An 18,775-nucleotide genomic window follows, 5' to 3' on the forward strand; every position below is an offset into this window, starting at 1 on the left:
TCTCTTTCTGACTTATTTTGCTTAGTATGATCATCTCTAGGTCCATCCATGTAGCTGCAAATGTCATTATTCCATTCTTTTTGTGGTTGAGTAACATTCAACTGTATATGTGTGTATGTATATATACACACACATATATTTAAACATCTTTTTTTTGCTTTTGAAATTTTAATGTAAAAAAGTAGAAACACAGATGGGGCACAAATGTGCATTTTATACCCGAAGATAATATGGATAATTTGGTTATTACTCATAACATTTTAACAAAATAATCAGATAGTCATTCACATTAGTAATGACATTATGAGTCCTTAAAGGAGTTTCTCACACATCATCTCACGTTGGGAGATGATGTGTGCAGTGGGCAGATAGGAACAAAAAGCAGTCAATAAAGAAAATGTGATAAGTAATCTGATAGAATTTTCAGAATTTTCAGAATTTCTGAATTTTCTGGAAAATTCTGAAAGAGATGGGAATATCAGACCACCTGGCCTGCCTCTTGAGAAATCTATATGCAGGTCAGGAAGCAACAGTTAAAACTGGACATGGAACGACAGACTGGTTCCAAATAGGAAAAGAAGTACGTCAAGGCTGTATATTGTCACCCTGCTTATTTAACTTATATGCAGAGTACATCATGAGAAGCGCTGGGCTGGAAGAAGCACAAGCTGGAATCAAGATTGCGGAAGAAATGTCAATAATTTCAGATATGCAGAGGACACCACCCTTATGGCAGAAAGTGAAGAGGAACTAAAAAGCCTCTTGCTGAAAGTGAAAGAGCAGAGTGAAAAAGTTGGCTTAAAGCTCAACATTCGGAAAACGAAGATCATGGCATCCAGTCCCATCACTTCATGGGAAATAGTTGGGGAAACAATGGAAACAGTGTCAGACTTAATTTTTTTGGACTCCCAAATCACTGCAGATGGTGATTGCAGCCATGAAATTAAAAGACACTTACTCCTTGGAAGGAAAGTTATGACCAGCCTAGATAGCATATTCAAAAGCAGAGACATTACTTTGCTAACAAAAGGTCCATCTAGTCAAGGCTATGGTTTTTCCAGTGGTCATGTATGGATGTGAGAGTTGGACTGTGAAGAAAGCTGAGCGCTGAAGAATTGATGCTTTTGAACCGTGGTGTTGGAGAAGACTCTTGAGAGTCCCTTGGACTGCAAGCAGATCCAGCCAGTCCATTCTGAAGATCAGCCCTGGGTGTTCTTTTGAAGGAATGATGCTGAAGCTGAAGCTCCAGTACTTTGGCCACCTCATGTGAAGAGTTGACTCTTTGGAAAAGACTCTGATGCTGGGAGGGATTGGGGGCAGGAGGAGAAGGGGATGACCGAGGATGAGATGGCTGGATGGCATCACTGACTCGATGGACAGGGAGGCCTGGAGTGCTGCGATTCATAGGGTCGCAAAGAGTCGGACATGGCTGAGTGACTGAACTGAACTGAACTGAATCTGATAGAGATAATACTGTTTCTAGGAGATAATATTGGAAGCGCTTTTTTAAAATTTTGTTTTTAGTTGGAGGATAACTGCTTTACAATGTTGTGTTGGTTTCTGCCATACAACAGCATAAATCATCTGTTATACATATATCCCCTCCCTCTTGAACCTCCTGCCCACCCCCACCCCACTATTTGTGAGAGTACCAGGTTAAACTCCCAAAATGTCTCCTCCCTCTTGAACATCCCACCACCCCCACCCCACCTATTGTAACAGAGTACCAGGTTAAGCCTTGAAAAGGAACAGAGATCATTCTGTCTGTCTGAGATTGCATCCAAGTACTGCATTTTGGACTCTCTTGTTTCTATGATGGCTATTCCATTTCTTCTAAGGGATTCTTGCCCACAGTAGTAGATATAATGGTCATCTGAGTTAAATTCACCCACTCCAGTCCATTTTAGTTCTCGGATTCCTAAAATGTTGATGTTTGCTCTTGCCGTCTCCTGTTTGACCACTTCCAGTTTGCCTTGATTCATGGACCTAACATTTGTGACATTGTACATGAGGCAGTGATCAAAACCATCCCCAAGGAAAAGAAATGCAAAAAGGCAAAATGGTTGTCTGAGGCCTTATAAATAGCTGAGAAAAGAAGAGAAGCTAAAGGCAAAGGAGAAAAGGAAAGATAAACCCATTTGACTGCAGAGTTCCAAAGAATAGCAGGAGAGATAAGAAAGCCTTCTTCAGTGATCAAAGCAAAGAAATAGAGACAAACAATAGAATGGGAAAGACTAGAGATCTCTTCAAGAAAATTAGAGATACCAAGGGAACATTTCATGCAAAGATGGGCACAATAAGGACAGAAATTGTATGGACCTAACAGAAGCAGAAGATATTCAGAAGAGGTGGCGAGAATGCACAGGAGAACTATACAAAAAAGATATTCATAACCCAGATAACCACGGTGGTGTGATCACTCACCTAGAGCCCGACATCCTGGAATGTGAAGTCAAGTGGGCTTTAGGAAGCATCACTACAAACAAAGCTAGTGGAGGTGATGGAACTCCAGTTGAGCTGTTTCACATCCTAAAAGATGATGCTGTGAAAGTACTGCAGTCAATATGCCAGCAAGTTTGGAAAACTCACCAGTGGCCCGAGGATTGGGAAAGGTCAGTTTTCATTCCAGTCCCAAACAAAGTCAGTGCCAAAGAATGCTCAAACTACTGTACAATTGCACTCATCTCACACGCTAGCAACGTAATGCTCAAAATTCTCCAAGCCAGGCTTCAACAGTACGTGAACTGTGAACTTCCAGATGTTCAAGCTGGATTTAGAAAAGGCAGAAGAACCAGAGATCAAATCACCAGTGTCTGTTGGATCATCGAAAAACCAAGAGAATTCCAGAAAAACATCTATTTCTGCTTTATTGACTATGCCAAAGCTTTTGACTGTTTGGATCACAACAAATTGTGGAAAATTCTTAAAGAGATGGGAATACCTGACCACCTGAGCTGCCTCCTGAGAAATCTGAGGAAATATGCAGGTCAGGAAGCAACAGTTAGAACTGGACATGGAACAACAGACTGGTTCCACATTGAGAGAGGAATATGTCAAGGCTGCAGTTGCCTGCTTATTTAAGTTATATGCAGAGTACGTCATGAGAAATGCCAGACTGGATGAAGCAAAAGCTGGGATCAAGATTGCTGGGAGAAATATCAATAACCTCAGATATGCCGATGACACCACCCTTATGGCAGAAAACGAAGAAGAACTAAAGAGCCTCTTGATGAAATTGAAAGGGGAGAGTGACAAAGTTGGCTTAAAACTCAACATTCAGAAAACTTAAGATCATGGCATCTGGTTCCATCACTTCATGGCAAATAGATGGGGAAGGAATGGAAACAGTGACAAACTTAATTCTCTTTGGACTCCGAAATCACTGTAGATGGTGACTGCAGCCATGAAACTGAAAGATGCTTGCTCCTTGGAAGAAAAGTTATGACCAACCTAGACAGCATATTAAAAAGCAGAGACATTACTTTGCCAACGAAGGTCTGTCTAGTCAAAGCTGTGGTTTTTCTGGTAGTCAGGTATGGATGTGAGAGTTGGACTCTAAAGAAGGCTGAGTGCTGAAGAATTGATGCTTTTGAACTGTGGTGTTGGTGAAAACTCTTGAGAGTCCCTTGGACTGCAAGGAGATCAAACCAGTGCATCCTAAAGGAAATCAGTTCTGAATATTCATTGGAAGGACTGATGCTGAAGCTGAAGCTCCAATACTGTGGCCACCTGATGCAAAGAACTGACTCACTGGAAAAGACCCTGATCCTGGCAAAGACTGAAGGCGGGAGGAGAAGGGGACAACAGGATGAGGTGGTTAGATGGCATCACCGACTCAATGGAAATGAGTTTGGGTAAACTCTGGGAGTTGGTGATGGACACGGAGGCCTGGCATGCTGCACTCCATGGGGTTGCAAAGAGTCTGACATAACTGAGTGACTGAACTGAACTGATGGTTCCATATAAATATTAGGATTGTTTGTTCTAGTTCTGTGAAAAATATCATGAGTAACTTGATAGGTATCACGTTAAATCTGTAGATTGTTTTGGATAATTATGGCCATTTTAACAATATGAATTCTCTCAGTCTAAGAGCATGGGATATCTTTCCATTTCTTTGAATCATCTTCAGTTACCTTTATTAGTGTTCTGTAGTTCTCAGCGTCTTTCACTTCCTTGATGAGGTTTATTCCGAAGTTTTTATTTTTAATCTTTTTTGATGTGATTTTTAAAAAGGATTGTCTGTTTATATCCCTTTCTGATATTTCACTATTAGTGTAAAGAAATGCAGCCAGTTTCTGTATGTTAATTGTATCTTGTCACCTTGCTGAATTTGTTTTATCAGTTCCAGTAATTTTTGTCCATTACCGTTTGTTGTTAAAAACTACATTACCTCCTTTGAATTACTTTTCCACTTTGTCAAAAATCAGTTAGGCATATTTGTATGGATCTATTTCTAGCTTTTTTGTGTTAGTGATTGTGTCTGTTTTACACTTGTATCACTTTTGGTAACTTGTTTTTCAAGGAATTTCTTTGTTTCATCCGAGTTGTCAAATTTACTGACATAAAACTATCTTTTTAATGCCTGTAATGTCCTGTTGTTCATTCCTGACATTGACGATATATGTTCTCTCTCTTTTTCTTGGTTATTCTAGCTAGGGATTTATCAGCCTCATTGATATTTTCAAGAGAACAGATCTTTGGTTTTGCGTATTTTTCTTGTTTCTTATTTCATTGATTTCTACTCTTTGGTTTCTTTCTAATACCTTTGGTTAATTTGCTCCGTTTTGCCTAGCTTCTTAAGATGGAAGCTTCAATCATTGGTTTTAAACCTTTCTTCCTTTTTGACATAAGCATTTATATTAGAAAATATAAATATATAAATTTCTTTTCAAACACTTTTTTAAGCATATCCCACAAATGTTGATGTGTTCTATTTTCATTTTCCTTGACTTTGGATTCTTTTCTTTTTTTTTTTTTAATTTTAATTTTTACTTTATTTTACTTTACAATACTGTATTGGTTTTGCCATACATTGACATGAATCCACCACGGGTGTACATGCGTTCCCAAACATTGGACTATTTTCTAACTGTCCTTTTGATTTCTTCTTTGACTCATTGGTTATGTAGAGATGTTTTGCTCTATTTACAGTTATTTGGAGAGATTTGAAAAATCTTATTATCGAATTCAAATTTAATTCTGGTTTTGGACAAAAAGTATACTCTGTCAGATTTGAGTCCTTTGAAATGAATTGATACTAGTTTAAGGCCCAGCATATGTTGGCGAACTGGAAAAGAGTCTATGTCCCGTAGTTGTTAGGTTTAGTGTTCTGTAATGCCTTCAGTCAACTTTCAAAATAAATTTTGTAGAGGATTTTTTATTATCATGGAAATTATGTCTAGGTAAGTAGCTAGTACATATGGTTGAAAGTACTTAAAAGAACTATATATGTAATGATATTGCTTATTCATCAGTATGCTTACTCCTAGTGGGGGAAAAAAGCTTTATTTTTAATGCTTTATTACCTCAGTTAAGGTTGTGATAGAATATGTGTTATTAAGCAGCAACTATTATATAACCTGATACAATGTTTGCTAAATTTTACTGGAGATTTGTCTGTTTCTCAAGGTACACTGCATGATTCCTTCTCTCCACGGAAATCTCACATCTGAAACATGGCTACAGATTGGCTGGGTAGTATTGTGTCCATCAACTGTGGAGATAGCTTGGGTGTCTATCAGGGAAGAGTGTCAGCAGTGGATCAGGTCAGCCAGACGATTTCTCTCACCCGGCCTTTCCACAATGGAGTGAAGTGCCTTGTGCCAGAAGTCACTTTCAGGTGAGTGTCCTAACTGACTCTTCAAATCCAGTCTGGTGACCTGCGGAGCTTGACCTAGGTCTCATTGCAAATATTCTCTTGCTTAGGACTACTTTTGTCAGGGGGTAGATTTTACCACCTTAGATCTTCTAGTTCTGATGCTGTTTCAGCAGACTTTGTGTAGTGATTAGCTTTCAGCTGATGATTCAGGGTTTGTGAAACATTTTTTTTTAATCTCTGTCAGACATGGAATATTATATTTAAATGTGTCAGATTTAGAATCATCTTTCTGTTTTCTTTTACGGTTTCAGATTTCCTTTTTCAGTTTTGTATTTGTTCTTTCTTATATGTAAGGCCTTTATTGATTCCCCCCTCCCGTTCCCCCACATAACTATCTCTCTTTGTAGATTTGTATTATAATTTATCTCCAGAGACACACTCTAACTAGTAGCTAAAGTCCTTAGCTATAGGAATGTATTTTTTCTTTAGTGTTTGCCAACAGATCTCAAGCTTAGATGTTGTCTTCACATCCCTCTTTTCACAAGTTTCACAGAAACCTTCCTTTCTTAACGTTTTTTTAAAAAAACACTTTCTGGCGAGAGCTTCCTTGACTTCCTACACAACACCCAGACCTAACCTTTTCTGTAGGTGTGTATCCCTCCTTATTGCTTACCTCCTCTGAAGTCTTCACAGAAGGTATACCCTTTGTGTTCAAGGCTAACCTTATCACATATGCTTTGTGTTATCATTTTCTGTATCCTTTGAGACCCTACCCCTTTTCTTTTGTGTCTTCACTTTGAACCTTTATACTGTCTCTCTTCTCATCACTTTCTAACTTTCCCAGGCCTCTCCCATAGTAAAAACACTCCTCCCCTTAGCGCACACACCTTGCATTTGCCACTAGTCCACTATATTTCCCTGACTAAGGACACCTTTCACCCAGGTTAGAAACTTAGGAATCATAATGAATTCTTTGTTCTCTTGATCTTCATGTTCAGTTAGTCACCAAATTCTTTGGATTCCAAATGTTTTTTTGGTTCCATCCTCCTTTCCCTCTTTGCATTGTCACTTGCTGTATCAGTTCAGTTCAGTCGCTCAGTCGTGTCCGACTCTGCGACCCCATGAATCGCAGCACGCCAGGCCTCCCTGTCCATCACCAACTCCTGATGTCCACTCAGACTCATGTCCATCGAGTCAGTGATACCATCCAGCCATCTCATCCTCAGTCGTCCCCTTCTCCTCCTGCCCCCAGTCCCTCCCAGCATCAGGGTCTTTTCTAATGAGTCAACTCTTCGCATCAGGTGGCCAGAGTACTGGAGTTTCAGCTTCAGCATCATTCCCTCCAAAGAAATCCCAGGGCTGATCTCCTTCAGAATGGACTGGTTGGATCTCTCCTTGCAGTCCAAGGGACTCTCAAGAGTCTTCTCCAACACCACAGTTCAAAAGCATCAATTCTTCAGCGCTCAGCTTTCTTCACAGTCCAACTCTCACATCCATACATGACCACTGGAAAAACCATAGCCTTGACTAGACAGACCTTTGTTGGCAAAGTAATGTCTCTGCTTTTCAATATGCTATCTAGGTTGGTCATAACTGTTCTTCCAAGGAGTAACCGTCTTTTTATTTCATGGCTGCAATCACCATCTGCAGTGATTTTGGAGCCCCCCAAAATTAAGTCTAACACTGTTTCCACTGTTTCCCCATCTATTTCCCGTGAAGTGATGGGACCAGATGCCATGATCTTATACATCCCCTCTTATTTCTGCCTCATCTCCTAGCTGGTGCCCCTGCCTCTAGTTTCTTCACTGTTCTTATAGACACCAGAAAAACCCAGTGTGATTATGATCTGATCCCTAATTTTCTCTTCAGCCTTACCTCCTGATGGCCCTCTACAAGCATTTGTCTCTTTAGTAACGCTATAACATTTACACTAACAACAGTAACGTTTGCAGTTCCTCACATGGCCTCAGTCTCTGAGCCTTGGCTTAAGGTGCCCCTTTCCCTCCCATACTCTGCTTGGCCAACTCTTATTTTCCCCCCCCAACCAGACTTGGCTTAAGTGCTTCATCTATCTCTAACTGACTAACATGTATTTTGCTCTGGGAGGCTCTAGTCCCCACTACACACCTCTGTCATAGTATTCAACACTTTTGATTACCTACTTGAATTTTCTGCTGAACAGACTTCGAGTTCTGTGTGAGCATATGTTACTTTTCGTCTTTATATACCCCACTTCTACTACGGTGGTTACCACATAGTAAGTACTCTGTGTATACCTTTTGAGTGAGCAGGTAGGTAAATGAATGAAAAAAGCCATTAAGCATTCTAGAAATCTAAGATATTAATGATGGTTTTATGATGAACAATAGGTCTCTTTATTGAAGTATAGTTGATTTGCAATGTTTGTGTTAATTTCTGCTGTACAGCGAAGTGACTCAGTAACACACACACATTCTTTTCTATGTTCTTTTCTATTATGGTTTATCCCAGGATATTGACTATAGTTCCCTGTGCTATACAGTAGGACCTTGTTGTCTGTCCATCCATATGTAATAGTTCGTATCTACTAACCTGAAATGCCCAGTCCATCCGTCTCCCACTCCCTTAACAATAGGTCTCTTTTTTGTTTTCCTTTTCTAAGCTTTTAATTTATTTTTTGTTTCTTTTCTAAAAAATTTATTTATTTTTAATTGAAGGATAATTGCTTTACAGTATTGTGTTGGTTTCTACCAAATGTCAACATAAATCAGCCGTAGGTTTACCTATGTCCCCTCCCACTTGCACCTCCCACCGACTTCCCTTCCCATCCCACCCCTTTAGTTGTTACAGAGCCCGGTTTGAGTTCCCTGAGTCATTCAGCACAATCCCATTGGCTCTCTGTTTTACATATGGTAATGTATGTTTCCATGTTACTCTCTCCATACATCACACCCTCCTCCCTCCCCGCCTCAGCCTTATCCATATTGCCTGTTCTCAATGTCTGTGTCTCCGTTGCTGCTCTGCAGATAGGTTCATCAGTTCCATCTTTCTAGATTCCATATACATGCATTAGTATACGATATAACAATAGGTCTCTTTTAAAGGTCAGTGCTGTGTCCATTGAATGTTGGTGGCTAAGTCTTTAAGCACGCCGCCATCTTTTTTGGTTTTGCCTTTGATGACTCATTGAAATGAAGCCCTCCAAAGGTGTGGCTTGTTGCTGATGATCTCAGTTTCATCACCGTTATCACTATTTTAGTTTTGAGACTTGGACTCTTTTATGTATTTCAGGGCAGGTGACATTACAGAATTAAAAATTCTGGAGATACCAGGCCCTGGAGAAACCCAACATTTTGGAGATCTTCATCAGACAGAATTAGGCTCCTCTGGTGTTGGTTGCCAAGTTGGTATCAATCAAAATGGCACAGGCAAGTTGGTCAAGAAGCCAGCCTCTTCGAGCAGTGTCCCTCAGAACATCCCCAAGAGGACAGATGTGAAGAGCCAAGATGTTGCCATCTCTCCCCAGCAGCAACAGTGCTCAAAGAGCTATGTGGACAGGCACACGGAATCCTTGAGTCAGTCCAAAAGCTTCCGTCGTCGGCACAACTCTTGTAAGTTGGATTAAGTTAATGTGTTTTCTTAGCTTGATGTTTCATGTCCACTTATCCACTGCTGTTCTTTAAATAAGTCCTTTATTACTCTAATAAAAAAAGATCCTGGCAGGGTTTCGCAAAAATATAGCATGGTTCTTTTACTCCGGTGCTATTTCCTCAAGATGTTAAAGGGAAAGGAAATAAGCTGTTGAGGCTCACACCTGCTCCTTGCCCTCTCCCAGCACTTCCTTTTCTTCAAAAAGTGTCAGTGATCTGGCTCGAGTTCACATAGACAGAAGTAATGTTTTTGATCTGGTAAATGGTGGTAGTAGTGATGTCTGAGTTGAACCTGCATTCAGGCTGTTCTAGGGGATTCTTGAATACGTTTTGTTCTTGTGGTTTACCTCCCATCCTCAGTTAGAGGAGAGGAAGGGATGGGCCTAGACATCTCTGTGATCTTACAGTTTCTGACAGACTGACAGTTTTAAATTTACTGTGTTCACTCCCTGCCAGTCCACCAAGGAGAGCATACACTGATGTGTGTGGATGCCCAGTTCTGTGTGGTACTGGCAAATTGTTGAGTGCCGTTTGCTTGTTACAGAACTGTAGTTAATTCACCCTGAGTCAGGTATGCTCTTTTAACGTATTTATTGGAATAGTGTTATAGTAGTGAATTATAACAGATTCACTAGAAATTTATGTGGCCCTTCAGAAGCCAAAATTTTTTAAGTTTTGAAGATGCCTGATTTCCATGAGTATAAACTATTGAAATTTGGGGGAAAAATTTTTTAAAAAAAGGTATTTCAAGGCACTTTTCCTTCAGTGCTTCTTAAATAACTATCTGAGTTGACCTGAGACTGAAATTGAATTGTTAATTCTTCTCTGTCCTTTGAAAAACTGTAGAATGCTTGGGTAGAAAATGACTTTTCCCATTTAGACTTTAACCTTCTCTGTTTCTTTATTCTTTCTTTAAAACAAAACAAAAAAAACGCCTTTTTTCTTTACCAAAAAATTGGCTTGTTTGTTAAAAGTTTGAATGTTCAAGCAGTTTATAATCTCTCATGCAGGAAGATAATCTTCATTAGCAATTTTCAAATTATTTTTTCCTACATATTTTCCCCATTAGTAATATCTTACATTACTGTGGTACATCTGTTACATTTAATGAACCGGTTTTGATACATTAACCAAAGTCTATATTTTATTCAGATTCCCTTAGTTTTTACCTAATGTCCTTGTTACAGGCTTTCATCCAGCACGCCACGTTACATTTAGTAGTCTTGTCTTCTCTTGGCTCTTACGGTTTCTCAGACTTTCACTGTTTTTGATGATCTAGACAGTTTTGATGAGTACTGGTTAGATATTTTGTAGCATATTCCTCAATTGGTATTTGATGTTTTTTTCTCATGATTAGACTGAGGTTATGTGTTTTGGGGAGGAAGACACACAGAGAGAGTGTCATTTTCATTGCACCATATCAGTAGTGTGTACCGGCAGCATGATACGACTTTTTTTCTCGGCTGCCCTTGGTCTTGTTGCTGCAGGCAGGCTTTCTCTAGTTGCAGAGCATGGGGGCTACTCTCGTGTTCTTCGGGCAGGCTTCCCATGGTGGTGGCTTGTCTTGCGAAGCACAGGCTCTTGGCCATGCAGGCCTCAGTAGTTGCAGCACGTGGGCTCATAGTTGCTGCTCACGGGCTTAGTTTCCCCGTGGCTTGTGGGATCTTCCTGGGCCAGGGGTAGAATCGATGTGCCCTGCATTGCCAGGTGGATGCTTAACCACTGGACTGCCAGGGAAGTCCCACATTGTATTTCTTCTGACACTGACGTTGATTGCCTGATTGAGGTGGTGTGTGTCAGATTTCTCTTTGAAGTCAGTATGTGCAGCTCACACCTAAGGAGTGGAGAGTTACGCAGACTATCTACATAAGTTACTTGGAACTCTTCTCTACTAGAGATACGTCTCTTCTTTCTCATTTATTTGTTCAGTTATTTATTTTTATCAGTATGGACTTACAGGGCTTCTCTAGTGGCTAAGCGGTAAAGAATCCACCTGCAATGCAGGAGACGTAGGTTCAATCCCTGGGTGGAGAAGGTCCCCTGGAGAAGGAAACTGTAATCCGCTCTAGTGTTCTTGCCTGGGAAATCCCATGTCAGAAGGAGCCTGGTCGGCTGCAGTTCCTTGGGGTGGCTAAGAGTCGGACATAACTTAGCAACTGAACTACAACAACGGGGACTTACAAGTGTTTATTTTACACTTTGGCTTATAATTCAATGCCACTTTATTTTGGTAATCAAATTGTTTCAACTTTGGCCACTGTGAGCTCTTGCAGTTGGCTCCTGTGTCCCTTGGACATGCTCTCATCATTGTGGATGGGTTCCCCCTCCCCCAGTACTTCCTTACTATCTACCACTACAAGATGCTCCAGGTTTATCTTCTATATTTCCTGCCCCAGCCCTAGACTCAGCCATGTCTCCAGGGAGTCCTGTCTCCTTTTATTGGAGAATGGCATTACAAACTGCTGTCTAGGTACTAGGTGTGCTCCTTGCTACCTGGTGTCACCCTTTCAAAGGCTGACAGAGCAGGAAAATATATATGTGTATACTTAACCAGCATAGATACATATATCTATAAATACTTCTATATGTAACCATCACTACTAGATTAAGCTAAATGAGTTCATGATGTGACCAAGTTTAATCCATTACCACATGGATCATTCTAGCCTCCTCCTCATCTGTAACCTCTCCCTCCAGCTGTGAGAAACCCATACTATCTGCCATCTGACTTAAATTATTCAATTCCAATATACGCATCAGAATTACGGTACTAACCCTAAGGTATACCCCCATTCCCTTCATTGATTTGTTTCATGTGTTTATAACAGATTGCTTCCCTACATTCTGCATCCCATCTGGGGATCCTCCAAACTCCTCCCTCTTTTGCATATATTAAGGCTCACTCTGTACTCTAGAAAAAGTTCTGTGGGTTTTAACAAATACATATCTTATATCTAATATCTTCACAATACTAAGCAGAATTCCTTGTGTTTCACCTATTTAGTCCTTCCCTTTTTCCCTCCCTGACTGCCTGCCGCAACCCTCCTCCAAACAGCTACTCATCTTTTTACCATCTACCTCTGTAGTTTTGCCTTTTCTAATCACATAATTTAAATCACACAGTATATAGCCTTTTCAGAGTAGCTTCTTTCACTTAACATTATTTAAGATTCATCCATGTCTTTTTGTGGCATGGTAGCTTATTTCCTTTTATTGATGAATAATATTCCATTGTATGGATATAACACAGTTTGTTTATCCATTTACCTTTTGAAGGACATCTTGGTTGCTTCTAGCTTCTGGTGATTATGAACAAAGCTGCTGTAAATATTTGTGTGCAGGTTTTATGTGGACAGGACTTTTTAGATGAGTTGGGTAAATACCCATGAGTATGATTGCTGGATGTATGGTGAAACTATCAGTTTCTTTCTTTTTCTTTTTTCCCCTGATACTAACAGTTATAGCAACTCTTTTGAAAGAGTACAGGTAACTTCAAAACAAGTAATTTATTTGATCTTTAACAAGTCACTCTGATCTAGTAAAAAGTATACTCTGGTTAGTTGATGCTTCTTTTGCTTTTGCTGTTTGATCCATTCTCATTTCCTAGATTATTACTGCATGTAAATAAGGTTAAGAGATCATGGACAAAAAAGAAAAGAGAGAGATCATGAACAGTAAAATGTTGGGTTCTGTTTCCAAAAATTTATTTTGAATCCAGATTTTTGTGGAAGATGGCCATGGCCTGGGAGTTCGGTGATTGGATGTGACTCAGAATTGGTTTGTGATGGAAAGCAGAGTAAATTTATTTATTTGATGAGCAAACCCTGTAAAATAAGAAGAAAGGTCTGCTTGGAATTGACTGATTTAGCATTTATGTAGCATTTTAAGGATGTCAAGGAAGTATATTGGTTTCTTCCCACCATAACTGTAGATTATTAATGTTTTTTTCCATTGATGGAGAAACGGAGATTAAGTATTTTTTTCATTTGAGAGCTATAAATCAGATTTTTTCTGGTGTGTGTAGATTGATGTTAAGACTAGTAGATTGATAAAGCTATAAGAATATAATTTCTCATAAATTCTGGCTTTTAATTGTCTCTCAAAGTTAGTAATGAGTTGTTGAAGGATTTGTTGGTTCTAGTTACCTAATCCAACATTGATGAGAGATTTAGCACGGGCAGATTTTAATCTCTTCTTTTAGGTTGGGAGTTGAGAGGGTGGTTATAAAGAATAGTTTCTATAACCGTGATTGCTGAACTAACACTTGATTATTTGTCAAGTAGGTGAATGGAACATTAGTTCCACAGAGCAGAGGGAAACCTCTTAAGTCCTCTTATGTGGTCTGTTTAATGTAACAGTGATCCCACCATCTAAGGTCCTAAGATTATTTTTTGCTAAGTTTTCATGGTCCTTCTGAGGTCCTAATGTGACTTCATTACCTCCTTGGATGTGCTTCATTTCATATATCCAGCAAACTTGAAAACCCTGGTGCTGCTGCTGGAACCCAAGAGGTTGATTGATTGCTAGGGTCTAGAATTTGGGAGTTGAAAAGAAGGTACTAGATACTCTCAGGAACCTCCTCATAAAGCCCATTGAGACTGGCACTAAAACGTTTGTAATTTGACCTTCAAGTGCCTTTTAGCGTGCTAAGTGCAGGATAGAGTTCCCCTTTACAATATGTGTGTGACAAACTCCAATAAATAAGTAGCACTGAGTGTTACACAACAATGGATTTGTTATAAGTTATCCTGGCCAAAGAGCCCCTGTGCCAAAGGCTGGCAGCAAAATGGCACAGGAAGGCGGCCAGCCTCTAGTCTTAACACACACTTGGCCCTGGTAATTGAAAGGTAAAGAAATCTGGGAAGCACTGTTTATCTTTTCCAAGGGAAGTGCTTTTCTCTCCCAGGGGCCAAAGGCCAGTCTAATACAGAGCCAGGCCCTTTGGGGTGAGTAAGCCAAGTTTTGAGATAGTTTATTCCCCTAGGACTTCCCAATATTTTTTTTAAAGTATGAGGAAAGGGAAGAATAAGGGACAACTAAGCATGTTAGCCTGCCTTTAATTTACCTTACATTCTCTTTATCTTTTTCTTGCTAATATGTGATGTCATAGTATTTCCTCTTAGAAGGAAATTATTTTTTTTGCTCTCTGCTTTATTAAAAGCATTTGGAGCATAGCTGATCCTTAGTGTATCTCTGTCAAATGAGTGAATGGAAGTTCTGTATTCAGCGGGAACATGAGAAAATAGCTGATGCTTTCTAAAGTAAGAACTGTGGGTTTGTGAGTTACGTTTGTAGTTTGTGTCAAGCCACCAATGGTCTCCTGTTTTGCTGCTTTTCCTGTCTTCTTTCCCATTGATTAATTGCTTGTCTTCATCTGTCACTGAGATAGGTTCAGGACAGTTTAATGTCAGTTCACGCTGCACTTGACTGAACGCCTTTCCTCTGAAATCCTTGCCTCATGCTCCCTCTTGTATTGTTGTTGACAACTTCATCTTCCTGTCCTTTTCAGTCACGCAGCATGCTTGGCATAGTTTTTGATGGTTCCCTTTCTCTCTCATAGGTTAGTCTCAGGTTTCCCTTTCTTTTATAACCTCTTTAGAGTTCTGTTTGTTTGTTTGGGCATTTTTGTTTTTTGATGTGGCTGTTTTGATTTTTTAATTCATCAGAGGTGGTTTTTTTTTGGTATGCTTATGGTGTAGGCGTGGTCCTGGCTGGCAGATCTGAATGACAAGTGACAGACTTAACACCTTGAGTAAAACAGAGATTCAGAGAATTCTGGTTAAGTTCAGTTAATTTCAAGAAAAAAATATTTTTCCTTTTTAATTTTAATGGCAGTCTTAGCTGGAGAAAATACCTCTGAGAGGCATGATGTAGAGCAGAGTGAGCAAACTTCTTCTATAAAGGGTGAGATATTAAATATTTAAGGGTTTATAGGCCATAAGGTCTCTGTCTCAAACATTTAACTTTGTTTTTGTAGCCTTAGACAATATGTAAACAAAGAAATGTGACCATATACCCATAAAACGTTATTCACAGAAGCAGGTGATGTTTGGGCTGGATTTGGCCCCAGGGTTATGATAAAGAGTGTACACTTAGGGTGAAGTGGGAATCCATATTGGTTTCATGTTTGGAATGACTTTGTTTATTTTTTAATTTTGGAGGCTATCTTCTTAGGTCTGGTTAATTTTTAAAAACACTCTGGTTAAAGAAGGCCTGTAAGAGGAATAGAGAAAGTGTTATCTCTGCCATTCTTTGGTTCCCTTATGGTTGCGTTATTGGCATTATCTTTATTGCATAGTTTTTTTTTTTAAGGTATCTTTTAAAGCCACTTACTCATTTTTGTATGCTTCAGTAGTTAAAAATGTATATAGTTGTACGGCATGAATGTACTTAATACTGTTGAACTGTACACTCAGAATGGTTTAAATGGTAAATTGTATGTTATGTATATTTTACAACAGTTTAAACATTTTGATGTAAATCTACTTGTTATGGAACATTACTCATTCCTCAGGTAGCTCAAATACTGCCAGTGACTGGGTAGTATGGAACTTCTTAAGGGTGCTGATTCCCATCTGTGCCTTAAGTTCCTCTTTTTAGTTAGAAGAAAAAGTAAATAAAATACTCAATATCTTTTCCCCACATCATCCTTTGTGGGTCATCAGTGGGTCGTCCTTTGCCCTCCTGGGTGTGCACACAACCACTGGAGAGAGACCACTGGGCCAAAGACCTATGTCCTAATATTGATTTAATAATATTGACTTTATATTGAGGCAGTACAATGACAGTCGCAAACTGGACTTTTTCTCTGTTTCTTCCCTTGCTTGCAAATATTGCTAATGGTGTTATCCTGGCCGTGTATTTTCATGCTTGTTCTCTCCCATTCCTAATCCAGCTCTGTTTTCTCATCCGTGCTTCTATAGCACTTTATGTAAACTTGTCATTTTATTTTATTTTAGTTATTATATCTCTCCCTCCTTATGGGTAACTTGTCTTGATTATGTACTGTATTCCAGGTACTTAGCTGTTGCACACAAAATGCTCTCATTAAATGTTTTTGTCAAATTATTGAAACTAGAACTTCACCCACACTTCGACAAGCCTCTCAGTGGTTCGTAATCTCAGCTTTTTATAGTGACTCAGCCAACTCTTCCTTCCTTTCATAATTTTGGTCAGCCTTCGATTTTTCTCCGAGGCCTAAATCTCATCTTTACTGCCAGCATAGCCCTTTTCCATATCAGTATTTGGCACGAGGAAGATTTAGACATGAGTTACATATGCATAGTATACATCTTACAGAATAATTATTGTAATTAATCTTGCTGATGTGGATTTATTCGTTAAATATTTATTGACGGACTGCTGTGTACTAGAAACCCTGTTGGGGTACCACAGTGAGCATTTTACATACAAGAAAATTGAGAAGTTGAATGATAGATATAAGATTATATAACATGTTAATAACAGAACTGAAACTAGGTCCTAGGTCTCCTGACTCATGGTCCACTGGGTAGAAGGGAGTTGCTGTGAGAAGTTAGAGCAGTATAGTTGGGATGATCTGTATGAGGGGGTTTGCTCATGATCATCCCAACCTCTACTTGAGTGTTTTAAAAATTGAGGAGCTCAGTCTTACAAAAGGAAGTACATTATGTTTATTCAGACTATGTTGAAGATTCCATTTGGCATACCAGTCACCTGGTTCATCCTTTTGGAGTGGTCAGATGGGGATCAAACTATAAATTCAGTTCAGGATTCTCTGGGAAGGCGTGGTTTGGAGAATTCTGTGGGGTCTTTGCTGCTGGAGGAGTAGTTGACTGACATGTGGTGGCCAGACAGAGTCTCAGAGACAGAGAGTGACTTGAGTGCTGTGGTGTTGATATGCACCTTGGTGTGGCCTCTACAGGATTACGTCAGTATGGTCCTTGTCATCATTTGATGGTTCAGAAATTGCTAACCCAGAGTGACAAAATTTAAGAAAAGAGGTCACCAGAAGATCTAAACACAGGCCTAAAAGTCAGAATACATCAACTTATAGATGTATATATATGTATATATATATATGCAGATGTATATCTGTCTCAAGATCTGTAATCTGTCTAAACCCAGGGATTTCCTTCCTCCTGAGGTCTAGCCTGAGACTGAGTTAAAAAATCAGAAAATGGCTTGCTTGGTAAGCATGGAATTCAGAGCCAGTTGGACAGAATCTTTCTTTGAACTTCAAGTTACGAGGACTTGGCCTTCTTTTACTCTGGTTATTTCTCTCTTAATCAATGGCTGGACATTCAGAATCAGACCACCTGGACTTGTGTGGAGAGACTGCTGTATTCTTGCCCTCCACTTTTTTGATATAGTCAGTTGTCAAAAAAGCCTTGATCATTACCAATTCCTTTATGAAGGGCAGAACTTCAGATTTTCAGGAGTACTGTGTATTTCATATTCACTGTTACTTGGGTACTTTATGAAGTCTACTATTCCATGAGATTTGTGGTAATTTGTGTTCCCCACGGAGCACTTTGTGTGAGCATACTGACTTTAGTCCCTGTTTTTTTCTGCAGGGTCATCTAGTAGCAGGCACCCAAACCAGGCAACTCCAAAGAAAAGTGGCTTAAAGAATGGCCAGATGAAGAATAAAGATGATGAGTGTTTTGGGGATGATATTGAGGAGATCCCAGACACAGATTTTGATTTTGAGGGGAACTTGGCCCTTTTTGACAAGGCAGCTGTGTTTGAGGAAATTGATACCTATGAGAGGAGAAGTGGTACCCGTTCCCGGGGCATCCCAAACGAGAGGCCTGCTCGGTACCGCCACGATGAGAACATCCTGGAGTCAGAGCCCATTGTCTACCGTCGGATCACAGTGCCCCACAGTGTGAGCAAGGAGTTCTGCACAGGTACGTTAACCCCACACCCCACTGGCTATTCCTCACCCCTGCCCCACTTTTTTTTGGTGCTTGAATCAGAGAGATGCAGATTCTGAGTCAGAGTCTTGTAGTAGGAAGTGGCTTAAGTGGCATGCTCATTGGCCCATTATATCGTCTTTTTAGAGATTGTGGCCAAGTTATCATCCTGCTTACTGCTCGATTGGGATGGGGGCTGATTTTTCTACATATCCATTTATATCCTGTGCCTGGCAGATCTGGTCTGCTGTTTATTAAGTAGGTTATGGTTAACAACTAAAGGCATAGAGGCTAACTCTTTAGCTTGACATACGTAGTTAGATCTGTTTTCACTTTGGCTTTCCTATTACTGCCTGTAGATTTTACCAGAATTTCAGCTCTGTTGCACTGGTTGTTTGCTGGGGTAAGAAATGGTCAGAGCTGAGTGG

General features: G+C 39.8%; 1 protein-coding gene across 1 annotated transcript in view; it reads left to right on the plus strand.

Moving 5' to 3' along the window:
* The window catches only part of EDC3 (enhancer of mRNA decapping 3), a 53,136-nt gene that overhangs the window by 13,792 nt on the left and 20,569 nt on the right, over positions 1-18,775 (plus strand). Inside the window, exons 2-4 of the mRNA XM_052659567.1 lie at positions 5,632-5,842; positions 9,092-9,411; positions 18,006-18,341. Coding sequence (XP_052515527.1) covers positions 5,679-5,842; positions 9,092-9,411; positions 18,006-18,341 — 820 coding nt within the window. The 5' untranslated portion in view covers positions 5,632-5,678. The remainder of the gene's footprint in view (positions 1-5,631; positions 5,843-9,091; positions 9,412-18,005; positions 18,342-18,775) is intronic.

The sequence above is a fragment of the Budorcas taxicolor genome, chromosome 21, assembly GCF_023091745.1.
Source record: "Budorcas taxicolor isolate Tak-1 chromosome 21, Takin1.1, whole genome shotgun sequence".
In the NCBI taxonomy this organism is placed as follows: domain Eukaryota; kingdom Metazoa; phylum Chordata; class Mammalia; order Artiodactyla; family Bovidae; genus Budorcas; species Budorcas taxicolor.